The sequence below is a fragment of the Cicer arietinum genome, chromosome 7 (genome assembly GCF_000331145.2).
Source record: "Cicer arietinum cultivar CDC Frontier isolate Library 1 chromosome 7, Cicar.CDCFrontier_v2.0, whole genome shotgun sequence".
NCBI lineage: Eukaryota > Viridiplantae > Streptophyta > Magnoliopsida > Fabales > Fabaceae > Cicer > Cicer arietinum.
The window spans coordinates 50592496-50615047 of record NC_021166.2 but is presented as its reverse complement, the minus strand read 5'-3'; the positions used below and the strand labels follow the sequence as shown (position 1 = coordinate 50615047).

Here is a 22552-nt window from a genome sequence, read left to right as displayed (position 1 = left end):
CAATTTGGTTTAAAAAGTGGCTTTAACGGTATAATTTGGTCTTAAGTATTCTACTATGCACCCCAAACTTAAACCAGTCACTCTTCAATCAACGTGAAAATACAATTTCGTCTTTCTATAAAATCTTCAATTTTTTTTATCACTTATTTTTTCACCTACTCTTTCGAAATTTTAGAGAATTCAACATAATTTTCGAATATTTCCAAATTTTTGAAATGAAAAAAGTAATTGGTACTTGAATTTTTCATAAATATTTTCAAAATTCTCGAAATAGAAAATTTTCAGAAAGTTTCGAGCAATCTAAAGCTTTTGAAATAGAGAAAATTTTGAAACTTTTGAAACTTTTCAGATTTAAAAACTTTTGAAACTTTTTAGATTTCAAAACTTTCCAGTTTTGGAAACTATCGAAACTTTCCAGATTTTCAAAATGTAATACTTATTTCAAAAATTTGAAACTTTTTGGAATATTTTTAGAAGTTTTAAATATTCAAAATAAGGACTACATTTTGAAAATTTGAAAAGTTTTGAAAGTTTCTAAATCTAGAAAGTTTCTAAATCTGAAAATTTTCTATTTCAAAAGTTTAGAAACTCTCAAAAAATTGAAAAAATTTATTTTGAAGGTATGAAAAATTCGAGTGCACTTATTTTTTTTTTTCAAAAATTTGGAAATATTCGAAAGTTATGATGAATTCTTTAAAGTTTTGAAAGATGAGGTGAAAAAATGAGTAGTAAAAAAATTGAAAGTTTTATAAAAAGACAAAATTATATTTTCACGTTAATTAATGAGATAACAGGTGTAGATGCAATGAGTACATGGTAGAATACTCTCTGGTGTTATATGTGTGGGTTGTTTTATTCTTGTTTGTCATTAATTATTTTGTTGGATAATAATATTATTGGCATGGTTTTGTCTCATATACACAATTTGAATTAATTAAATTGTCATTTATATCCTTCAAATTCTTGATATTGGTTAAAAATAGAAAGAACAATGTTAATTTTTTTGTTAGTGCTCTCATTTTATTGATAGTTAATAGTCTAATATTGAAATCAAACATGCAGTAAGATGAGTTAAAAAGTAAAGTAATCAAAATGTCTTATATTCTAAAACTATTTTATACTTAATAAAAATATCTTATATTCTAATATTGACAAAGCTAAAATTAATAAAAATTTATTTAAAATTAATAATTAATAAAATTTTATTTAAAATCAATATTGTCTCAATAAATATTAAATTAATTGACTGAATTATCAATTGAAAAAAAATTATACAATGTCAGATTATATTAATTTAGTAAGTGACTTTTTATTCTAAAGTAGCTAAAAGATGATTTTTCATAAAAAATTTAGTAATTTTACTAAAATAGTATTATGGACTCTAAATTGTTTCTTATTAAACTTACTTTAGGATTCCTATATATTAAGCCTACCGTGAGCATGGGACAAGTAGTACATGTGTGGATCTCTTAACTATTAAGTCGGAGTTTGATCCCTTACTGATGCATATGAAAAAACATATCTTAAAAAAAGCCGACCTCTTAAATAGATCTGAGTTATCTCAAGCGATTAGTCTCAACTATTGCGCACAGGTATATCTTGATTTTCCAACACACAAAAAATGTCATCATAAGTTATTTTACACGACCAAATATCCAAAAGGGTGTGTCAGAGCCTACAAAACCTATTACTCATCAACCTCTAAGACTTAAAAGGAGAATATGGCACATTCCCTTAACACTAAAAATAATGATGCATTAAACAGGATCAATAGATCAAGACAAGTCCCAATAAACCATTCATACTTGTTGTACAGTTGTCAACATAATTAAATGTCACCATTATTACTTTATTGAGCCTTTGACTCATAAAAGAGTCTTACAGTGGAGTAAATTGTTGAAGGTTCAGCCATTGCACCATTGCCATAATCTCCACAAGCTAACCTCTTAGTAACAGGTGGAATGAGTGAAATACCAAGCTCATCAATCGAGATAAGATGCCGCTCTGTGAAAGGATTGTTCCACATAAAAGTGTTCATTGCCGGTGCAACGAAGAATGGCTTGCTGTAGTCCCACGCTCGCACAATACAAGTCAGTAGATTGTCGCACAATCCTCCGGCAATCTACAACAGCATATATTGAAGTTACATAAATGAAAAAAGTGGCAATTGTCAATCGGGAGTATTTGAATTCGAACCCTGATTAGAACAACATTAATCAGATTTTACTAATTCACAGCCGAACTCTATATTACCAGGGTACCTTTCTCCTGAGAGCCGGAGGGTTAAGACCAAAAACAAAGTATAATAGAAACATGTATGTAAACCCTATATAAACTGTACATACAAAAACTGAACATCATATAATGGATAGGAACACATCATAACAGAAACTTGCCTAAACTAAAGAAACTGAAAAGTCTTTTAATGTATAGTGAAATATAAGTCATTTTATTAATATAAGACAAAAATCATCCAATATTTATGAAACTAATTACCTTGCCAAGAGTGTTTGCCGATAACGGAGCAATGACCATGATATCAGCCCATTTACGAAGCTCAATGTGAAGCACGCTATCGCCAAGTTTCTTCCAACTAGACCATTCATTCTCGTCCGAATACAAAATAACATCTTTGGGAATTGCCGTTCGGTCAATAAAATGCAAAGATGAGTTTGTGGCAACTGCTCTTACTTCTGCCCATTCAGAGAAACAATGACAAAGATTCGCAAATTTAACAGCGGCAACACTTCCACTAGCAGCAAGTAAAATCCGAGGCTTCCTGGGGGCAGCGATAGCCTCCACTGATATATTCTCTCCCACTGAACTCGCAGGTTCTGAGGCGGCCATCGTCACGCAGAGATTTCAACAAAGATCTTAAATATCCATCATTCAAACAGGAGTTTCAGCTTACTCATAAAAAAACCTTCAAATTGGTAAACTAAAACCCCTTTAGAGGACAATACATAATGAACTGAATAATTGAACAAACTCAATGTACAAAAAAAAGGAAATCCCTTAGTTATTGAAATGAAAACTACGAATATAGATGAATCTAATGCACAAATTATAACCATAGCAGTGACCATATCTAGGTAACATACCCTAAATTTATCAGGTATACAATATCCACCACACCAATGCATGACATCAGAGTACGGACCGAAATAAATTCATACTTCCAATGATAAACATACACAACCACACACAATGAAACACACGACCTAAATAAAATATATGTTTGAAAGAAGAATTCACCATAACTTACATTACATATTACATGGTTAATATCTCAAATAAAAGAATAAACTAAACTACTCAGTGATTAGAAGTGTTGGTGGCTTGGTGCTAGTGTGAGAGTGTCTCTTCTTTTCCTATTTAGCAATCTCCCTGTCTCCCTTCCTCCTATTTTCTTCTTCTAAGATTCAATTGATCTCTTATGTTAGGTCTATCCATTAAAAGACAATGCTCACCCAAAACTTTCCTAAATTCTTCAAACACTAATAATTTAATTAAAATAATAAATATTCCTAATATTCCCAAATAATAATTTCACACATCATTTATTTAATAATTAATATAATTTATCATTTTTGGGGATATTACACAAAGTCTAACCATAACAGTGACAATATCTCTGAACAATACCCTAAATTATGAGGTATACAATATCCACCACATCAGATATCAGAGTACCCAACATTGAAAATTCAAACTTTTAAATGATAAAAATACACAACCATAGAATAATTCAGAATAGAAATAAAGCACCAGATTTAATCAAGAAATACAGAGCAAATTGAGAGCAACGTTATAAAAGAAAGGGACAAACTTGAATGGTGATTTCCAAAGGGAGAAGAGGAACATGAGTGTGGAATTATAAAACATGTAAAGGGAAGAGAAAAACCCATGATCTGTATGTGTAGGAAACTCTGAAACGAGACGAAAGATTCGATCTTTTGAATTGAAAAAAGAATGGGGTGGTGCAAAAGTATAATAAAAATAGGAGCAATCCATGAGTGAGACAATACAAAAGAAAATGAAATTGAAAAAGAAAAAGAAATTGCATAAAAACCTGATTAGCTTATTTCAGAACTCGGTAGCAACTTCACTGACACCGGAAGCACAAGCCGTTTTATGCGCTCTCTATATCTACTATCCTCCTCTGTTGTTTTTAATCTTTTTGTTTTTTTTTTAGTTACATTTTTTTGAATCTTTCGATGTGCTTTTTTCTTTTAAACTTAATGTTCAATTTTCACTTATATCTAACCTTTTTTTACAATTCAAATTTTTTATTTAAGTTTAATTGCATATTTAGTATCTCTTTTTTTATTACAATTCAAATTTTTTATTTAAGTTTAATTGTATATTTAGTATCTCTATTTTTATTAAATTATAAAATTGATCTTCTATTTTGAAAGTCGATAATTTTGATACCTTTAGTCTCTCTATTTTTATTGAATTATAAAATTAATCTTCTATTTTGAAAGTAGACAATTTTGATCATTTCTTCTGATTTTTTAACTAAATAATAATAACATGAGATGCTTGAAATAACGTGACATATGATACATCATTGTAGAACGATTAACACTCATGAAATTCAAATAAAACATTGTAAAAAATTAACTTTCAAGTTTAGAATTTTTTCATATTTTTAATTTAATTAATGACATATCAATAATTAATGCATCTAGATGGTTCTATATCATAGAATCTAGATGGTTCTATATCATAGAATTATATGTCATGTCACTAAAAATATGTCAAATCCTAATTTAAAGGAGGAACCAAAATTATCGACTTTTAAAATAAAAAGATAAATTCCGTGAATTGGTAATAATAGAAGGACCAAAACTGAAATTAAGCCTTTAATTTACATTTGTTTTCGCTTTGCACCCTTAATCTTTAAAAATTGTTAAATTACTCGTGTAGCATTTTAAATTTAAAAAAAAAATCAAATCACTATTATAAAATATTAAGATCTAATCGAAATATGTTAACAAGATGATTGTTCAAAGTACCTTACATGTTTTTTAAATGATTAGTATGAGAAACAATATGTTGCAGTATTTTGTAGAGTTTCAAATGGTCAAAAAAATTTAATTAAATTAATTGTTGTTGAAATTGAAATAAAAGATTAATGAGGCAAATAGAATTTAACTAAGACCAAATCCAAATAAAATAAATTTAAAAGATTGAAATTGAATTAAATTTAAAAGATTATAAATATATTTTAAAAATTTTATATAATAAAATAATAGTAGTGTAATATGAGTTTGTGTTTATTTTGGGGGGCAACTTTACCTCACTCATATTTATTTTTTATTTTTTACATAATTATCTCACTTATTATTTTAATAGTTTAATTTACATACATTGTTTGTGTAAAATATTTTACATTGTCAACACATCATAATTACTTTTATTTATTTTTTTAAAGATGATTCTCGTACAAGTCAAATATTTTTTTTAATATTCAATGATTGTGATTTAATGTCAGTTTAAAAAAAAATATCTTTTTATATTGTATATATAAATTAAATTTATTTTTAAAACATCTTACATGATTTTTAAAGTATATATTCAAATGAAAAATATATTATATTTTTATTTGAAAGGATATATTCAGAAAAATACTAATAAAAATTCTACCTAAAAAATCTTTAAATTATTGATCGTCAATCATTTTGTTAATAATTCGAGTTTTTTTAAAAAATATTTAAGTTATTTTATACTTGTTTATCATAATTTTTTGAATCATGTACTGAAAAATATTTTAAAGACAAACTATTCAAAATAGTTTTTACACACAAAAGTATTATTGTACGTAATTACACAAATTTAAAGGTTTGACCTCTCAACATATAATTTTGAGTATTCTATCATGTACCCCTACACCTAAACGTGTCACATCTTCAATCAACGTAAAAATATAATTTTGTCTTTTTATAAAATCTTTAATTTTTTTTATGACTCGTTTTTTCACCTCATCTTTCGAAACTTTAAAGAAATTATCATAACTTTCAAAGAAAGTGGCACTCGAAATTAAAAAAAAAAAAATCGTAAGTTTTTCAAATTTTTGAAAGTTTCGAAATAGAAATTTTTCAGATTTAGAAACTTTCAGAACTTTCAAGATTTGGAAACTTTCAAAACTTTCCAGATTTGGAAACTTTCGAAACTTTCTAAATTTTCGAAATGTAATTTTTATTTTGAAATTTTGAAACTTTTAAAAATTTTCAGAAGTTTCAAATTTTCAAAATAAAGATTACATTTCAAAAGTTTCTAAATCTGGAAAGTTTCTAAATTTTCTCTATTTCGAAAGTTTCAGATTGTTCGAAACTTTCAAAAACTTAGAAATATTCGAAAGTTATGATGAATTCTTTAAAGTTTCGAAATAGGGGGTGAAAAAATGAGTGGTAAAAAAATTGAGGATTTTATAGAAAGACAAAATTGTATTTTCACCTCATCTTTCGAAACTTTAAAGAAATTATCATAACTTTCAAAGAAAGTGGCACTCGAAATTAAAAAAAAAAAAATCGTAAGTTTTTCAAATTTTTGAAAGTTTCGAAATAGAAATTTTTCAGATTTAGAAACTTTCAGAACTTTCAAGATTTGGAAACTTTCAAAACTTTCCAGATTTGGAAACTTTCGAAACTTTCTAAATTTTCGAAATGTAATTTTTATTTTGAAATTTTGAAACTTTTAAAAATTTTCAGAAGTTTCAAATTTTCAAAATAAAGATTACATTTCAAAAGTTTCTAAATCTGGAAAGTTTCTAAATTTTCTCTATTTCGAAAGTTTCAGATTGTTCGAAACTTTCAAAAACTTAGAAATATTCGAAAGTTATGATGAATTCTTTAAAGTTTCGAAATAGGGGGTGAAAAAATGAGTGGTAAAAAAATTGAGGATTTTATAGAAAGACAAAATTGTATTTTTACGTTGATTGAGGGATGATATGTTTAAATGTGAGGGTGCCCAGTAAAATACTCTATATTTTTTCATACAAACCAATAATGATCAAATAGTTGAGAAATTCATACATAGATATACCACTTATGTCACACCAAATTATTTTATTAAATAATTTCAAACAAATGCATAATAAATTTTTAATTAAATGGAGAAAATATAGGAACCATGTGAGTTTGGATATGAGATGAAAATTGATCTTGAATTAATTGATTTTGTAAAATTGATATTAGTTTAAAATATATAGAATAAAAATTAATTTATATTTGATTTAATTACAGTTTTAATCACTCTATCATATTTTTTAACTAAACAATGCGGAATTGACATGATTTTTAAAGATGTGATATATAATCTCATGATATAGAATCATTTAGATGCATTAATTTTCATATATCATTAAGTAAATTAAAAAAAAAATCAAAGTTAAAAGCTAAATTTTTACTTCGTTTTATTCCAATTTCATGAGTGTTAATCATTTTACATTATCATATAATATGTCAAGTTATTTAAAACATCTCACGTCATCATTGTTTAATTAAAAAATCAGAATGAATGACCAAAACTGTCAACTTTTAAAAATAAGAGAACAACTTTCATAATCAGTAAAAATAGATGGACTAAAATTACAATTAAACTTTTATATTTAAATGCATTCACATATAACTAATAAGTGAATTTCATTGAATAATATAATTCAGTATAAAAATCATATTTAAACTTAAAAACTATAAATAATAATTTTAAGTTTGAGTCAATTTTGAGAGCAAAATTCATTTAATTCAAATATGTCTGAATCAATTCTATAACTTAGATTTTGCCTCCACTTAAAGTGGAATTAACTTTGTTTCGATAAAGAACATGCGAATAATAAACTAGTCTTACATATTAATATTTAATGAGAATCCACTGTCTTACAATTGCATGTTTGATTCGACCTTCAATTTCAAAAATATTGCGATGAAAAACCACGGCAACGCGACCTATTGGAGTTTCTAAAGTTGTTCCGAACACACACTTAAATTGTCATTACAAATGAGTTGAACTCATTGGACGTATCTATGTGTATCTCAAATGTTAAACTCTAAAAAATACTCAAATGTTAACTATCAAAATGTATAGCTACAGAAACCATAAACCATGTAGTTACAGTGGGAGTTAGTGATGATAAACCCGTGTTGATATGCAAATAAATGGCAAACAGGCAATTAATGCACGTGATATTTGGTAAGACAGTAAAGACAGTGATAATTTCACATTGTAAAATAGTATTAAAACTCGTTCATGAATTTCATTTATTTGTTTTTGTTGTACATTTGAGCTACCAGGTTAGTAGGAGACATCTAGCATCCGTTTATATGCCTTGAATTTCACAGATTTGAGAATTTAACCACACATTCAACCAATACTACCTAATAGAGTTCAACAAAACTTCAACTATACAAGGTTTTAACTACCTCGTTGCTTTGGAATTTCAAGGGCAACACAGTGCAAGTAATCATCCCTACAACCGACAAAAATCCGGCCACCAATCATTAAAGGCGAAGAGAATATATCGCCCGGCAAGTTAAGTTTAGCAAATTCTTGGACTTCACCCGTCAGTTGATTTGTATCTTCGGAGAAATTTTTGTTCACTCGGAGAAGATGTATGCCTCCAGAACTAGAACAAACGCAAATTAACCTGTAAAAGACAAAGATTATGTTTGAAATTGATAGCTAATATTGTCCCTTTAACTAAGTAAACAAACTAGGCTAACCTGTCTGAAGAGTGGGAGGCATCAGACACCAGCTGCAAGTGCTCATCAACATAAGCAGATGCAGTGATTGGATCTCCAATATTGTATTCCCATATTAGATCTCCCTTTTCCTGGTGTTGATCCAACATATGGCATAGAACAAACTATTAACCGAAACAAATCGTTTTTTATCACCACATATTATAGCATGGGACAATGCCCTAACAAAAAGTTTTTGCCAAATTTTCCCCCTCTTCAAATCCTAGTCTCACATCCTACAAAATCCTCAGTTTTTATCAAAATTTCACTAATTTTGTCACTTCTAAACATTTAAAGTATTTCATTTCATATCCCAAATGCATTATAAATATCCAAATATTTGAATACAGGGTTTAAGAAAGAACAAAATGCTTAATTTATAAATAGAGGGATTAGAGAGACCAAAATCACACATAGTTCAAATTAAAAAGATAACACACAATTCAATCAGTTAAAAGTAAAAATGTGGCTGAACATGAATATTTACGGTCAAAAGTTAGTCCACCACAAAGACAACAAAAGAAAAAAAGGGAACAATTTTATCAGCTGGTTCTCACCAGTTCGAATGAGTACACACTTCCACTTCTACAGCATACAAACACCTACGGTGGAATAAAAGAATAATGATATAAATAAAGATTTCACCAATCATTTAGAATAACAGTAATATTAATAATATAACCAATAACTACTTATACCAATACTGAGACTTCAATGAAATAAATACGCTTTACTTCGGATGCACTACAAGTATTAAATTGAGTGAACCAAACTTAATGTACTTTCCTTATTAATTGTGGATACACTATAGGGTCATGCTAACATGTGCCCTTAGGGTCCATGTTAAGGATTCCACAGATAGTACTATATGCTGATCAGAAGCCAACATTAATTTTCTCAATCTTTTAATGACCTTTACAAATAGGATGTGAAGGGTTAAATGGATTTTTTTTTATATTTTCTAAAATCAGTGAAGAGAATGGTGTACCTCGTGAGGAATGGCAGAAGGTATGCACGGCCCAGCAAATATTGGACCACCGGTTGTTTTCTGAGCAAAATTTATTGACAAACAGGCAGGTTAAAATCACTTCCACTCGGGAACAAATTGCATCTATAAGAAGATTAATACTTCATACCTTCCAAACTATGGATCCGTTGGGGTCCAATGCAAGAACATGGCCATCTACCAAGCAACATATTACTGCAAGAAAAGGAAAAATAGTATACTGGCATAAGGAAGAGTGATCGATACATAATCTAAAGGAAGAGTGCACGATACACACCAATTCCATTGTGGGTGACAGCCAGAGAACCAAACACGGGGACTTCTAGTTCAAGTAGCCACAATATACTAAATGGCAAAGCCTGGATTTAGTAAAGGAATACTTCAGTCCGACTTAAGATCAAGAGCTCAATAGACATGTCAGCTTCAGCAGAAATAATAACAGATTAATGCATCTAATGTTCAAAGGATTAATCTCCTGTGTCAGCAAAGAAACCTCAATCTTTTCTTTTCAATCCTTTTTGTAGTTTCTCTTGTCGATTATTATTCAATCACTAGTTTTTGGCGGAAAAGCTGTTTCATGTTAAAAAGTTAAGCAAAACAAAATACATGCTCATTTATACCAGATTTTCAACTGAACAAGTTCTATCAGCAACAAACCAAAATGGATGAACAATATTTTTTGCAAAAGCCAAAGGTATTTTATGAATATTAAGAGCACCCAAGCACAAGGTGTGAAAATGTTGTGAATGAGCATTAAGCCAAAATAGATGAATAATTAACTTATATCCATTAAGCTATTTATATTTATGTCAGACTGAAGGTTAATGATTAGTTTAACTGTTTAGCTCCTTAGTCATCCAGTAAAAGGGAAGCTAAGAGTTTTTTGTCGATTAACTCATATCATCAGTGGATAATATACCTTTTCAGTATCAGTTTGCAATAAAAACATTGAATATCATCATTCATAGAGTTACCAACAAATCAAAACTTTAGAATCCAGTGGGAAGAAGCTGACATCACTAATATAATATTTTCACAAGAACCCAAATCCAAAATCTGGAATTTGGGTATCAGGAGAAAGGGCAGACTATATCAGTACAGAATTGAAGTCTCCAGAAAGAAATATAAGTTTTTTTGCATGTATGCTAATAGATTTATGAATTGATCATACTGATATCGATACAGCTGTTATACGACCACCAGTAGAGGCCACATAAAGCAAACCACGAACCTACATGAAAAATTAGTACAAAAAGTTTAAGAACTCAGTGGTAAACTTTTAACTAAGCAATTTACATGTATTATGTCCATTAGAAGTGAAATTCACCTCATCAATTGCAGGTGACCCATATATACTGCCACCACATGGTAGCTTATAGACACAGCAATGATTTTTGTAATCAAGAGCATATAAGTTATGATCATACGAGCCACACCTGTATAAATTTTAAACCATGCTGAAAATTTTCCAATCAAGCAGCGTGTAACAACTTTTTCAACATAGTTCAGGGACTTCTGACGATAAAAGATGTTAAAACATGTATTCTACACTGAATTAAACATGTAGACAAGGAGTGAGAAGTTCCTCGCATGGTATCCTTGTCCAATAATCAAACCTTTTTTTGTAAAACATGATGCTTATTTTTGCATAAGGTATTTTTATAAGATAAACTTTATTAGAGAGGAAAGAGGAAAATCACTACAGGGGACTGAGCAGAAGATATCTTGCAAAACAGACAGTCAAGGAAAAACAAGCATCAAGAGAAAAACATGGAGTCAAAGGAAACCACATTCTACATGAAACATAGTCCCATGGAAACTTAAAATTTATGAGAATATAAAGTCGCAAACCAAACATCAAAATCCTTTATTTTCCATAATACAAGTTTTTGGAGAATCCTTTCCCAATTTGTGCACTAACCAACCAGGTTTGACAAATTATATTGTGCCATAGGGCATGTGAGAACTTTTTTTTTCTTGGGAAAAGAAGTTGCTCAAATCAGATAATTAATGAAGTATATTATTGTTTTAACATTTTATTTTCGAAAAAAGCATATGTACAGATCTGCAAACTGTTCAAAATTTATAAGAAAGCAACATAGTTGTGGTGATAAGGAAAGAAGTACCAGATCAACTGCCTGCAAGTGTCTACTACTGGCTGTGATTTAACCTTCATGTATTTAAAATTTAAATTAGAAATTGACCAAAAAAGAGACGGTTTAACCAAGCTAGATAAATGAGAAGTGACTATTTGTCTTAATAAAAATGAAAATTGGAGATAAATGATGCTAGGTACTAGGTAAACATGGGGAGGACAGGTTATCATAAAGAAACAATGCCAAATAAAGGGTGCGTGAAAATAAAAAACAACAGTACAGCAGGGCTGCTATGTCTCCGCATACTGGTAATTAAATTCCCTGGAAACAGTCCTGAGCAGAACAGCCAAGAGAATCCACACAAAAAATCTATGATGTGTACTAACTATGCAATGTACCAAATTATATAAAGAATGAAGATACTTAAAAAATGAAACAATTACACAAATATTTCCAGTATGGACTTCTGAAGGATCAAATATTACTTTATTGTTTCACTTATAGGTTTTGGTTGGTCAAAACAAAAGGTTTTCAGTGAAGACAAAAGTTAACATTTTATGTTTTTTTTAAAATGAATTTAGCATTTTAAGTAATGCTAAAGTAATAATGAAAAGCTGAATTTATTATTGTCATGAACTAAGTATTCCAAAAGCTTAAACTATAAGGTGAAAACACACACATGGATGTATTACATATCTAAATACACTATTTTTTGCCAGATATTTTGAAGTGTACAATTCACTTATTATTTTGTATAACTCAATTTTTATTTACAAAAATGGGTAGCAATGATAGAACTCTAGTCTAGATTTCTTGGTCAAGAAAGCTTTAATACCCAAAATGCTTAATTTGTTTAAGACAGCAGATGTCAAATTCTGGGATTTGATTTTTTGCCCAAGGTAGGTAATAGTGCAGTGGTAATTTGGTAAAAGTTACTGTGGAAGCAGCGGTTCAAGAAACATATAACAGTGATACTGTAATTCAGTGGCAATCCTTATAGTGAGGTTCATGTTGACAAGACCTCTGTTATAAGAAGCATTGGAGATCGATATATTGAAGATTAGTAAATACTATGGATAGTTCTTATGGCACTGATGATGCAGTGAAGGCAGCAGTGAAGGTTAGTGGTAAATCCAAAATTGAGTGTTTATAAAGAAATATAGAATAAGAGGCAGCAACTCTGCCTGTGATGTAACTTCTGAAAATCGTTAGATGGTCCTAAGCCAAATAAAATATGAGGGTTGTGTTATAAAATTGAGAACAATGGATATTGGATTGGTCATTATACTGATGAAGACACTAGTTCATAGCTTCTTGTGGTTGAATCATGGTCAAATAGATGATATAGTTTAGTATATATTTTTAATATTATATAAAGGGTGGGGATCCCCTTACTCGAAGATTAATTTTTTTCAAAATTACTTCATTTAATAACTTGTTGAAGACATTAGTTTCACAAATCTAATTCTCAAATTAAAATTTCTTATTTTAAAAATAATTTGTAATTATATCAAATAATTTCAAGGTAACACATAATATACTTCTAATATAGGAAAGTATCGACTATAAGAGCTAATTTAGTAAGTATTTGTGATAGAGTCGACTGTTATAAAAAGAAAGTAATGTGAATTGAAAGAAGAATTAGGTATAAGAACTCCTATTTGTTATGCAAAAACCATCTTATCAAAGTAATCAGAAGAAGAATAGAATGGTATGGTGAATTTGAGAGCACCTCTTCTCTGCTACAAATCTGAGTAAGTTTTTAACTAACTAACTAACTCTCCCTTACTCTTATTTATATGCAAACATGTATTTCAAAAACCTGTATTAGTCCCTTCCTTCTCTTTATTAACCACCCCTAAATACACCCTTTCAATTATCAGGTGCCTATTGATTTGTTTTCCAATTTCTTCTGCAATAACCACATCCCTTCACATGATCTGTGTTGTAATAAAAAAAGAACTTGACAGAAAAACCTAAAACCTTCAGGAAGACACCAGAAAACCTCAAACAAGACAAATTTAGTGTTAAAACTAGATACCTCACCAGACGTTTGAAAAGTCCAACAGATGTGTCCATTGCAAAAATCAAGAAAATAGATCTTTCCCATGTAACATCCAACAACCACCTAGAGAAATACCACGTGTTAGAACAAATGGATAGAATCTTGTAATACATAACAATTGAACACAGACCTGGGAAAAATCAGAAACAATTGCTGCTGTACATTCAATCCGACCTTCTAGTTTGATATCCCACTGTATAGAACCACTAAACCAATTATTAAGCAGCAGTTTTAGTAGTTTTAGAAACAAAAATATATAGCAAATTTACATTTCAACCTGATGAACATCTATAGGATATGTTTGGTAACCACACACAGTTTTTATTTATCATACAAAGCAAGATAGAATGAGCATATCCAACAGTGAATGAAATTGTGGAAACAGAAAAAGTGTGGCAGATAATGTCAGAAAAAAGTGTAAGCAATCTCCTCATTCTTTCTTGTAAGAGAAATCTATATCGTCTTGATGCATTTAACAAAAAATAGGTCACCTAGATTGTATGGATGTTACATGTGATCTTCATCATACATCAATCTGTACAAACAGATTTTAAAGAGTACAGGAAATTATCATGATGCCAAAAGTACAAATTGGTTCAAATTAGAATAAAAAAGGGGTGGTTGCAGCCTTGCAGGTATCAATTTTTTATCAGAACCTGGAGATTAAACTGTAAAATGAAGAAAACATTCAAATGAGAAACGGTATGTGATGGATTAAAACCATACATACAAACTATATTTGTTTATACCTTCTAGCATTTATGCATAGAAATTTGTGTGAGTGAGATCCAATGAATAAATAAATATCCGAGCCTTTAGACACAACCATGGGTGAAGCATCAACACAAGATTCCATGTAAACTTTCCAAAAGCTCTTCATGCAACCTCTGCTTCCTCTTGGAATATTGGCTGACCAAGTTGTTTGCTGTGTATCCATTACAGAAGCTTGCCCTTCATACACCACCTTGTTGCATCGGCTAAATGAAGATGATAGGAATATTGAAGGGGAATGCCAAGGAAATGATTCATCTCCCCCTGATATAACATCAGTAGAACCCCTTTTTAAACGCTTAGAAGGTTTCAAAATATCAGCATTATCTTTGGGAATCATCCTTGACTCAAGAGGACTTGAATTTTCAGCAAGATTGGAAGAAAAATGGTTATTTTGTATGTCTGCATCTAATTGCAAACATTTATCCAACCTGTTATGCAAAGAGCATAATCCTCTTTTATGGAGAAGAGCCATACAAAGCTTAAAAGAAGTTGGATAGTAGTACAGAAATCTCATGTCAATCCCTAAATCGTGAGCAACATGTGCAGCAGAAAGAGAGTTACCGCCCATCGTAAAGAAATTATCATCATTGCATAACTTTTCAACCATTAAAGCTTTGTGAAAGGCCTGTTAAAGCAATCAATCAAATCAAAAACTTTGCTTCCACAAACACACAAATCTTACATAAATAGTTTAGGAGCCAACAAGTTACATCCATAGACACGTACAAATGGAATATATAGAAGCAACAACTGTCTCAGTTCATAGATTCATCCATTATTTGTAATGCATCATAGATCATCAAAAGAAAGCCATATTCAAAGCAGAGACCAATTGTTTTATGAAGAAGAAAGAAATTATTTGATAGAAAATGGGTAAACAAAATGAAAGGCCTATATACAAAAGCAAAAACAAGAAGTTACAAATGTGTAGGCAAAACGAACATGCTTGAAAATATTTGAACAAACTGACCAGTAAATTTGTCATTCTGAAATAAAATATTGCCCAGAAATGGTTTATACCTCTAAGACACTGCCTCACGAAAATATCTTTCAGGATTAGAATGTGAACAAAGCACAAAATGTCATACCTTGTGCAGATAGACAAGGTATCTTGCCATTTAAAATACTGAAACCATACCTTTTTAATAAGTTGCAGAAGATTGTTGCAGCTAATGTTACCAACCTTATCCTTGACATTCGTAGTCAATAATGCTGAGCTAACCAATATCTCATAGTTAATCTTACCACTAAAAGACATAGGAAATGATTCTATGAAGATGAAACGGTTAGGGAGCACAACTAATGGAAGTTTGTTAAGCATCCAACTTCTGATTGCAGGTACTAATAATTCACCCAATTGTTGTTTGTCCTTCAATATTACAAAGGCTTCAATAAGTACAAGCTCTGATTGAAGATTTCGACAAACTACAGCAGCATCATTTATATGTGGATGCTCCCTTAGCAAATTTTCAACTTCTTCGAGGGCAATACGCTGCCCATTGACTTTTACAATTCGGTCTTTTCGTCCCAAGAATATAAAGTCACCACTTGGCAACTGTTTGACAAAATCACCAGTTCTAAAGTATAATTCGCTTTGGCAAGCATCAACCGAATCTTCACAGCCATAACTTTGAGGCAATTTTACAAATCCATCAGACATTATATCAGATTCATTGAAGTAACCCCTAAAAATGCAAGAACCACCAACATATAGCTCACCCTCATTTGATGCACTATTTTCACCAATAAGCACTACCTTGCAGTTAGTAATGGGTAAACCTATTGGAACATTTGTTAGCATTTCTTCCTTCAAAATCAATGGTATCCTATTGCAATCAAAATATGTACAATCGCCAGCAACCTTGGGTAAAAAATGGAAAGGGAAAATAAATATATTACTAGTATTAGCCAATGGAAATGATAGAAAATGGAAGTTCAATATGACAAGAATTGTGAAAATTAATATCAACAAATAACATAATTTGCATTCATAATATAAAAAGAAAAAGAAATGCATTAGTCGTTTATAAATTGATATTGACACAACAAGACAAGGTCCAACGAAGATCCACATGACAAAATCTAACATAAATAACTCAAGTTGCACTGCATTCCCTTGGGAACTATTTAATCTTGGGACCGAGTCTCAACAAATCAATGTGCCTTAGCTTTAGCCTATCCTTCACCTCTCAACACCAAGCTTTGAATTTTTATTCTCACCCCCTATCACACCTTGATTAAACCCTCCACTATTCTATATTTTCCCTACCATACCTTTACTAAACCCTCCGGTATTCTCTAAATTTCTTAAAGTTTTGTGGTTGAATTTATTCTTTTCATGGTTCCTCCACTTGGCATAGTTGATATAAATAAATTCTTAGTTAGATAGAACTTGAGTAATTACAGATTGCAATAGCAAGCAAATAGGGAAAAAAATGTTCTAAATAACATCCAAAATATTGTATTTCCACTTCTAAAGGAATCAAATTATGAGGCGATATTTCTTTGATTCATTTTTTTCCATTCAAATTGTGAGGCAGTTTTTCCACTTCATTTAATCACCCCCTATTCTTGGTTTGTTGCTGCTTCCTGGTTTGTCTGGCAACTCTGTTTCCAATCAATTCCCTTAGATTATAATATGTAATACGTGGGTGTAACTAGATAGCATTGGATTGCAGTAACAAACCAAGAACAGAAAACAAGGAAGCAGCTAGGAAATAATTTGAATTACCTTCATACATAGAAATGAAACAATAGTATGTCAAATTATGTTCAAGAATGTCAATGACAACATTGAATCACAAGTAGAAACATTGAATGTCGTCACACGAACCAGATGGAAAATACAAAATATGAACTGTCTTGCACAATCTCAAAGTAGAAGCATAGTTTTTTTTCTCTAACCTCAGTACTTCCGTATAAGTTCAAGATAGATGTCTTTGGTAATATAGTTGAAAGCTTCTCCCACAAGGCAAAAGGAAAAGTTTCACCACTTAGCACTAGCAATTTCAGTGAACTTTCATTCCGTGTGTCCGCGTGAGTTTGCAATACAGGTAGAATTGTCCTTATAAGTGATGGAACAGCCGTAAGCCTATTAATAGAATAAGCCTACAGAACCATTTAATATTACCAGCAAGCGTAAGCAATTAAGAATAATTGATACACAAAAGCTCGATCAAGAACCACCATACCTGTAGAAAATCTATCATGGAATATACATTTTCTTTGAGCTCACTGAAAGGAGGAATAATTAATACACAAGCAGTCAAAATAGAACTCAGAAATTCTTGCAGATGGTCAATGAAGCTAATTGATGATTTAAACAACAATAGTTCCTGCCCTGTCAAAGGATACATTCCTTGCATCCATAAAAAGCGGTTTGAAAGACCTAACAAGAATGTAAATCAAATTGTGATCCTAGAAGGTACATATCCATAATATAAAAAAAATTATGGATCAGAAACTTTTACTTTATAATCATAGAATTTAAACAGAACAGTAACAGTTACAATCAAGCCCACTCCCACTGCATAGGATTGACTACATGGAACAATTGACACCATAAGGCTCCATTGAAAACCAAAATTCCAATAAAAGGATTTTGGAGCAAGGTATTCTTAAATGTTTCTCCTAAAGCTTTCATGTATATTCCTTTTTGAACTACTCTTCTCAATGAACCTGTTACCGCCCTTCTTCTCACATGACTAAACCACCTTACATAAATTTTTGTTATCTTCTTCTTAGTAAGTGCTACTCAAACTATCTCCTAGATATGTTTATTCCTAATACTATATCTTCATGCATATATATACACTGATCTGCCTCAATATTCTTAGCTCCACCAAACTTCTTTTTCTCATGTTGGCACTTCATTATACATAGATCAGCATTGACCTTGTAATGGAACTTTTTTTTAGTTTGATAGGCACAATGTGATTGCAAATTACAGCTATAACATCTGTCCATTTCATTCACCCAGCTTGAATCCTATGTATGACATCTCTACCAATCTCCATATAAATTTATAAGATGGATATTGTTGAAGTTGTGGGATTTTAGAGAAAAGGAGAAGAGAAAATAATAAGGGTTTGAATATTATTGATAATAGCTTCATGCTAACTTGATTACTACTAATCTCTATTTATAGAAAAACATAGACTCAATCCTAAATCATGAACAAATCATAATAATAATTAGAGATATTCTAAGATATCTCTATGATTATAAATTGATCATAGAAAATAACTCAAGATACTCTAATATAATATAAAAAATATTTTCTAATATTCTAACACTCTCCCTCAATCTAAAGCTTACTAAGCTTTAGCTTGCTACAAGAAAACAATGTTTTGCTCCACAAAATAATAAAAAAGATGAAAATCTTATACTACATCATAAGTTTCCCATGACCGTAAGACATATCTTTTATAGCTGATAGCTCAAATATGTGCTAAACACTCTTTTCTTATACTACACGAGCCTTCCACATTCTGTCACAGAAACTTGTCATAGACTTTTTCTATAAAATGAAGACCACATGCAAGACTTTTTCATTTCCTTCCATATCTTTAATACCAAATATCAAACCTCATTATAAATACATAGCCTCCGTGATACAACTCCCAAGCATAAAACTGAATGGATCTTCAAACAGGAGGAATACATATAAACAGGTGTGCTTTATCCAAAATGAAAGAACTGTTAAGTTTTGAACATTGATTTACTTCATACATAGTTTAAATATTTCTACTATGATCCAAAAAGTATTGAATAGAATGTGCTTCTTTTCACGTGTAGCAAAGAAAGAAGGAAGGTTAGGAAACTGACAAGTGCACAACATAACATTTTACTATATAAATATTGTTTTCAATATAATAACAGCTGCAACAAACTACAGTAACAAGTTACCTTGTTCAGTGCCACACACTCCTTTAGGCTTTCCAGATGATCCAGAAGTATACATCAGATAACAAAATGACCCTTTCTTTTCATTGGCACAAGGCCATGCCAAATCTGTTGAACAACTACATTCTTGAAGATTTTCTTCAATAGAGTAGCTCAAAACAGGACAACTAATTGACTTTACTAACCAATGTGATTCATCAAGCTGTTCCAAGTTACTTTTACCAAATGAAGATTGGGACCCTATAATAAGATCAGCGTTTGAAGAAGAAGCGACTGAAAGTATCCTTTCGTTTGGCCAGAAAGGATCCAGAGGCAAGAAGGCTTCCCCACACCTCAATACCGAAAGAACAGCAATAATATATTCAACAGAAGGAGGCATATAAATCCCCACTATCTTTGGCCTATACTCTTCACTGGATTTATCCATTGACTCTGAACTAGGATCGACAGTGTTCAAGGACTCAGATCTCCAAACAGTTCCTTCTTCACGGTGGACACCATCGTTACCTACCGCAAGGTACAAGATGGCAGTGCCGCATCAAGCATCATTTCCCCATTCAAACATAAAAATGAATAATAAACTATGAAGCTCTAACACAAATATGTACACCAAACACAATACTAACCTATAGACACCAATAATAATTTGAAAAAATGGAAGTGATTGAACGTAACCACGTGTGTCTATGCCGTGCGAGTGTTGGACACCAACACAAGACAGACACTCGGACACCCCTCTATCCTAAAATGTCAATGTTACATAGCTAATAGATAGTAAACCATCAAAATAACAGTCAGTAAGGCATTTGCAAAAACTTTTAAAAAGTGGACACTTGGAAAAACAAAACCACATATTTCTTTAACATTAGTTATTAAATAAAGAGAAATAAAATGAGTGATTATCACAACAATCCCTTGCCTTACTCCATTTTACAAACATTTCATAATATTCACAACTTCGAATCGAAAAATTACTGGTTCCTTCCTTTTCCCTCGAAACAAAACAATCCCAAAATTAGCTTCATTGCCAGAATAGGTCATATCACTTGAGCAAGGTAATGTAAAAAAAGGGAGTCACAAAGACCCTACTCAGCACACCCACAAATTGGTCATGTGGAAAACTTAATTAAGAGATAATTTGTTCGCAGTTTTCTCAGTTGTAGATTCCAATTACAATTAAAAACTAACTAATTAGCTAGCTGACTAAATAACTAACTGTGAACCAAAATATCACAATTTTCTAAGTTGTAGCTTCCAGTTACAATTAAAAATTAACTAACTAACTGTGTAACAACTAACAAAACCTTCTGTCATCAAGCGAATAATCAAGAATAAAATGACGAAAATGAAATTCATCCGCATGCTATTAGAGGTGTGTGCGAAAAAAAAGTGGTTAGTTCAAATTCCACTACAGTGCTATAGTGCCCTATTTGACAACAATTTCAAGTGATTTATTCAAATTCCGCTAAGTTATAGAACTATAGTTGCTATTTGACAACATTAATTAGAGGAAGACTTCAACAATTGGACTTGTTTTCTTTGTAAAAACGTTTTCTATTTACATTTTATAAAATTTATGTTAATTTTATACGGTTAACAAGGGATTATAAGGGTCTTTTGAAATGAAACATTTCTAAAAACAATAAAAATGTAAAAAAGATTCATTATTAGCATTTGACGTTATCTCCTTAGCAATGATTCAGTTCAAGAATATTTTTTTAAAAAATAAAAGCGTAAAAAAACAGGTTCATTTTCACAAAGTAAACGGGTTTAAGCAACTAACAAACTAAATTTTGCGTTGTAACAAACCTTGACGTTTGGCTATGATGAGGTGCGGGTCATCAGCACCGTGAAGGATAGAGCGGAGTCGAGAACTAAGACAACTAACCGCATTCAAGACATGAGAGTAGGTGAAGCTACGGTCACCGTGGTAGAGTGGAGGAGACGTGGACTGAACGCGGTGTTGTAAGAGCGTGGTAATATCTCCATTGAAGTCGGGGAAAGTGGAATTTTCGCGGGAAAAGTTGGATACGCCGGAAGCGTGGATTACTGCGATTTTGTTAGGGTTTGTTGATGCTGTTCGGAAGAATTCGTGGGAAATGCAACAGTGTTGTGTGTGTGTGAGGTCATAGTTATTGTTCATTACTTTATTTGTGAGTGGTGGTGGTGGTTGTTTGTTTCGAGAGATGAGGGGCGGTACTGAGATGAAAGTGAGAAGTGAAGAAAAAGAGCGCTGATCGTGGCACCTAGTTAAAGTCTCTCGTCACCTGATTTGCCTTCAAAATGTTCCTTTTAAATTTAACCGTAATTTTAATTCCTTTTCGTTATTCTCTCGTATTCTTAAATTAAAAAAATAATAATTTGATATATTTTTAATAACATAACATATAATTAAATTATATAAAGTCATTTTAAATTTTGTTAATTAAATTAAAAATATGAAGAAAAAATTAAAATTTGATTTTTATGATATTTTATTTAATTTTTATAGATATTAATTATTTTACATTATATGGCATTTAATTAAAGTATTTCATATCATTATTTTTAAGTTAAAAAATTAAAGAGACTAAAATTATCGAATTTTTGAAATACAAGATTATTTTTGTGAATTAGTAAAAATAAAATATTAAAAGTGCAATTAAATTTTTAAAGTAAATTTATCTTCGCATTAGTCTCTGATAATACATTTTTATTATTTTATTAATTCATTCAAAGTTGACATTTTTTTTAATTTATTGATGCATTTGAAGTTTGGGTTTTACTCATTTAACAATTTGTGTCAGATGATTTCAAAATTTTATCATTTGTGACTGATTTTATATTGGCATTTGAAGTCTTGTTTTCTTGTTCTTTGGACTAGTACATGACTCTTGAGTTGAGTTTGTTTCATGGTTTTAAAATTAATTACTAGGATTATAATGATACGAACCTTTTTCCAAAGAAAATTTAAGAAATATAC

General features: G+C 30.6%; 2 protein-coding genes across 9 annotated transcripts; both read right to left on the bottom strand.

The window, feature by feature from the left end:
• Nucleotides 1–1569: 1569 nt before the first annotated feature.
• LOC101503461 (phosphopantothenoylcysteine decarboxylase-like) lies at nt 1570–4218 on the bottom strand. Of its 3 annotated transcripts, none has more exons than XM_073364005.1 (3): nt 4073–4218; nt 2497–2923; nt 1570–2122 (listed from the first exon to the last, which is right to left on the bottom strand). In XM_073364005.1, the coding sequence occupies exons 2-3, from the start codon at nt 2845–2847 to the stop codon at nt 1850–1852; spliced, it is 624 nt and encodes a 207-aa protein (XP_073220106.1). In that variant the 5' UTR covers nt 2848–2923; nt 4073–4218; the 3' UTR covers nt 1570–1849. The 3 variants fall into 3 exon arrangements, with proteins under 3 accessions (XP_073220106.1, XP_012574219.1, XP_073220107.1); XM_012718765.3 differs by having other exon boundaries at nt 2497–2873; XM_073364006.1 differs by having other exon boundaries at nt 2497–2938; nt 4073–4205.
• Nucleotides 4219–8220: 4002 nt separating this feature from the next.
• LOC101503801 (putative acyl-activating enzyme 19) lies at nt 8221–21868 on the bottom strand. 6 transcript variants are annotated; one of them, XM_073370984.1, is made up of 17 exons: nt 21400–21867; nt 19594–20097; nt 17877–18073; nt 17590–17793; nt 15824–16546; nt 14661–15310; nt 14042–14117; nt 13888–13974; nt 11877–11920; nt 11078–11186; nt 10922–10981; nt 10028–10109; nt 9881–9945; nt 9733–9792; nt 9302–9346; nt 8727–8869; nt 8221–8650 (listed from the first exon to the last, which is right to left on the bottom strand). In XM_073370984.1, exons 1-17 carry the CDS (start codon nt 21731–21733, stop codon nt 8419–8421), a joined length of 3615 nt encoding a protein of 1204 aa, XP_073227085.1. In that variant the 5' UTR covers nt 21734–21867; the 3' UTR covers nt 8221–8418. The 6 variants fall into 6 exon arrangements, with proteins under 6 accessions (XP_073227085.1, XP_004510927.1, XP_073227088.1 ...); XM_004510870.4 differs by having other exon boundaries at nt 8727–8836; nt 21400–21866; XM_073370987.1 differs by lacking the exon at nt 21400–21867 and having other exon boundaries at nt 19594–19698; nt 19776–19932.
• Between the last annotated feature and the right edge of the window lie 684 nt (nt 21869–22552).

Coding starts and splice junctions, on each gene's coding strand:
- LOC101503461 (XM_073364005.1), bottom strand. CDS start 2,847: ATGGCCGCCTCAGAACCTGCGAGTTCAGTGGGAGAGAATATATCAGTG. Junction 2,123..2,496: donor CGGCAAACACTCTTGGCAAG/GTAATTAGTTTC, acceptor ATGCTGTTGTAG/ATTGCCGGAGGATTGTGCGA.
- LOC101503801 (XM_073370984.1), bottom strand. CDS start 21,733: ATGAACAATAACTATGACCTCACACACACACAACACTGTTGCATTTCC. Junction 13,975..14,041: donor TTGTTTCTGATTTTTCCCAG/GTCTGTGTTCAA, acceptor GTATTTCTCTAG/GTGGTTGTTGGATGTTACAT. Junction 9,946..10,027: donor TGTCACCCACAATGGAATTG/GTGTGTATCGTG, acceptor CTTTTCTTGCAG/TAATATGTTGCTTGGTAGAT.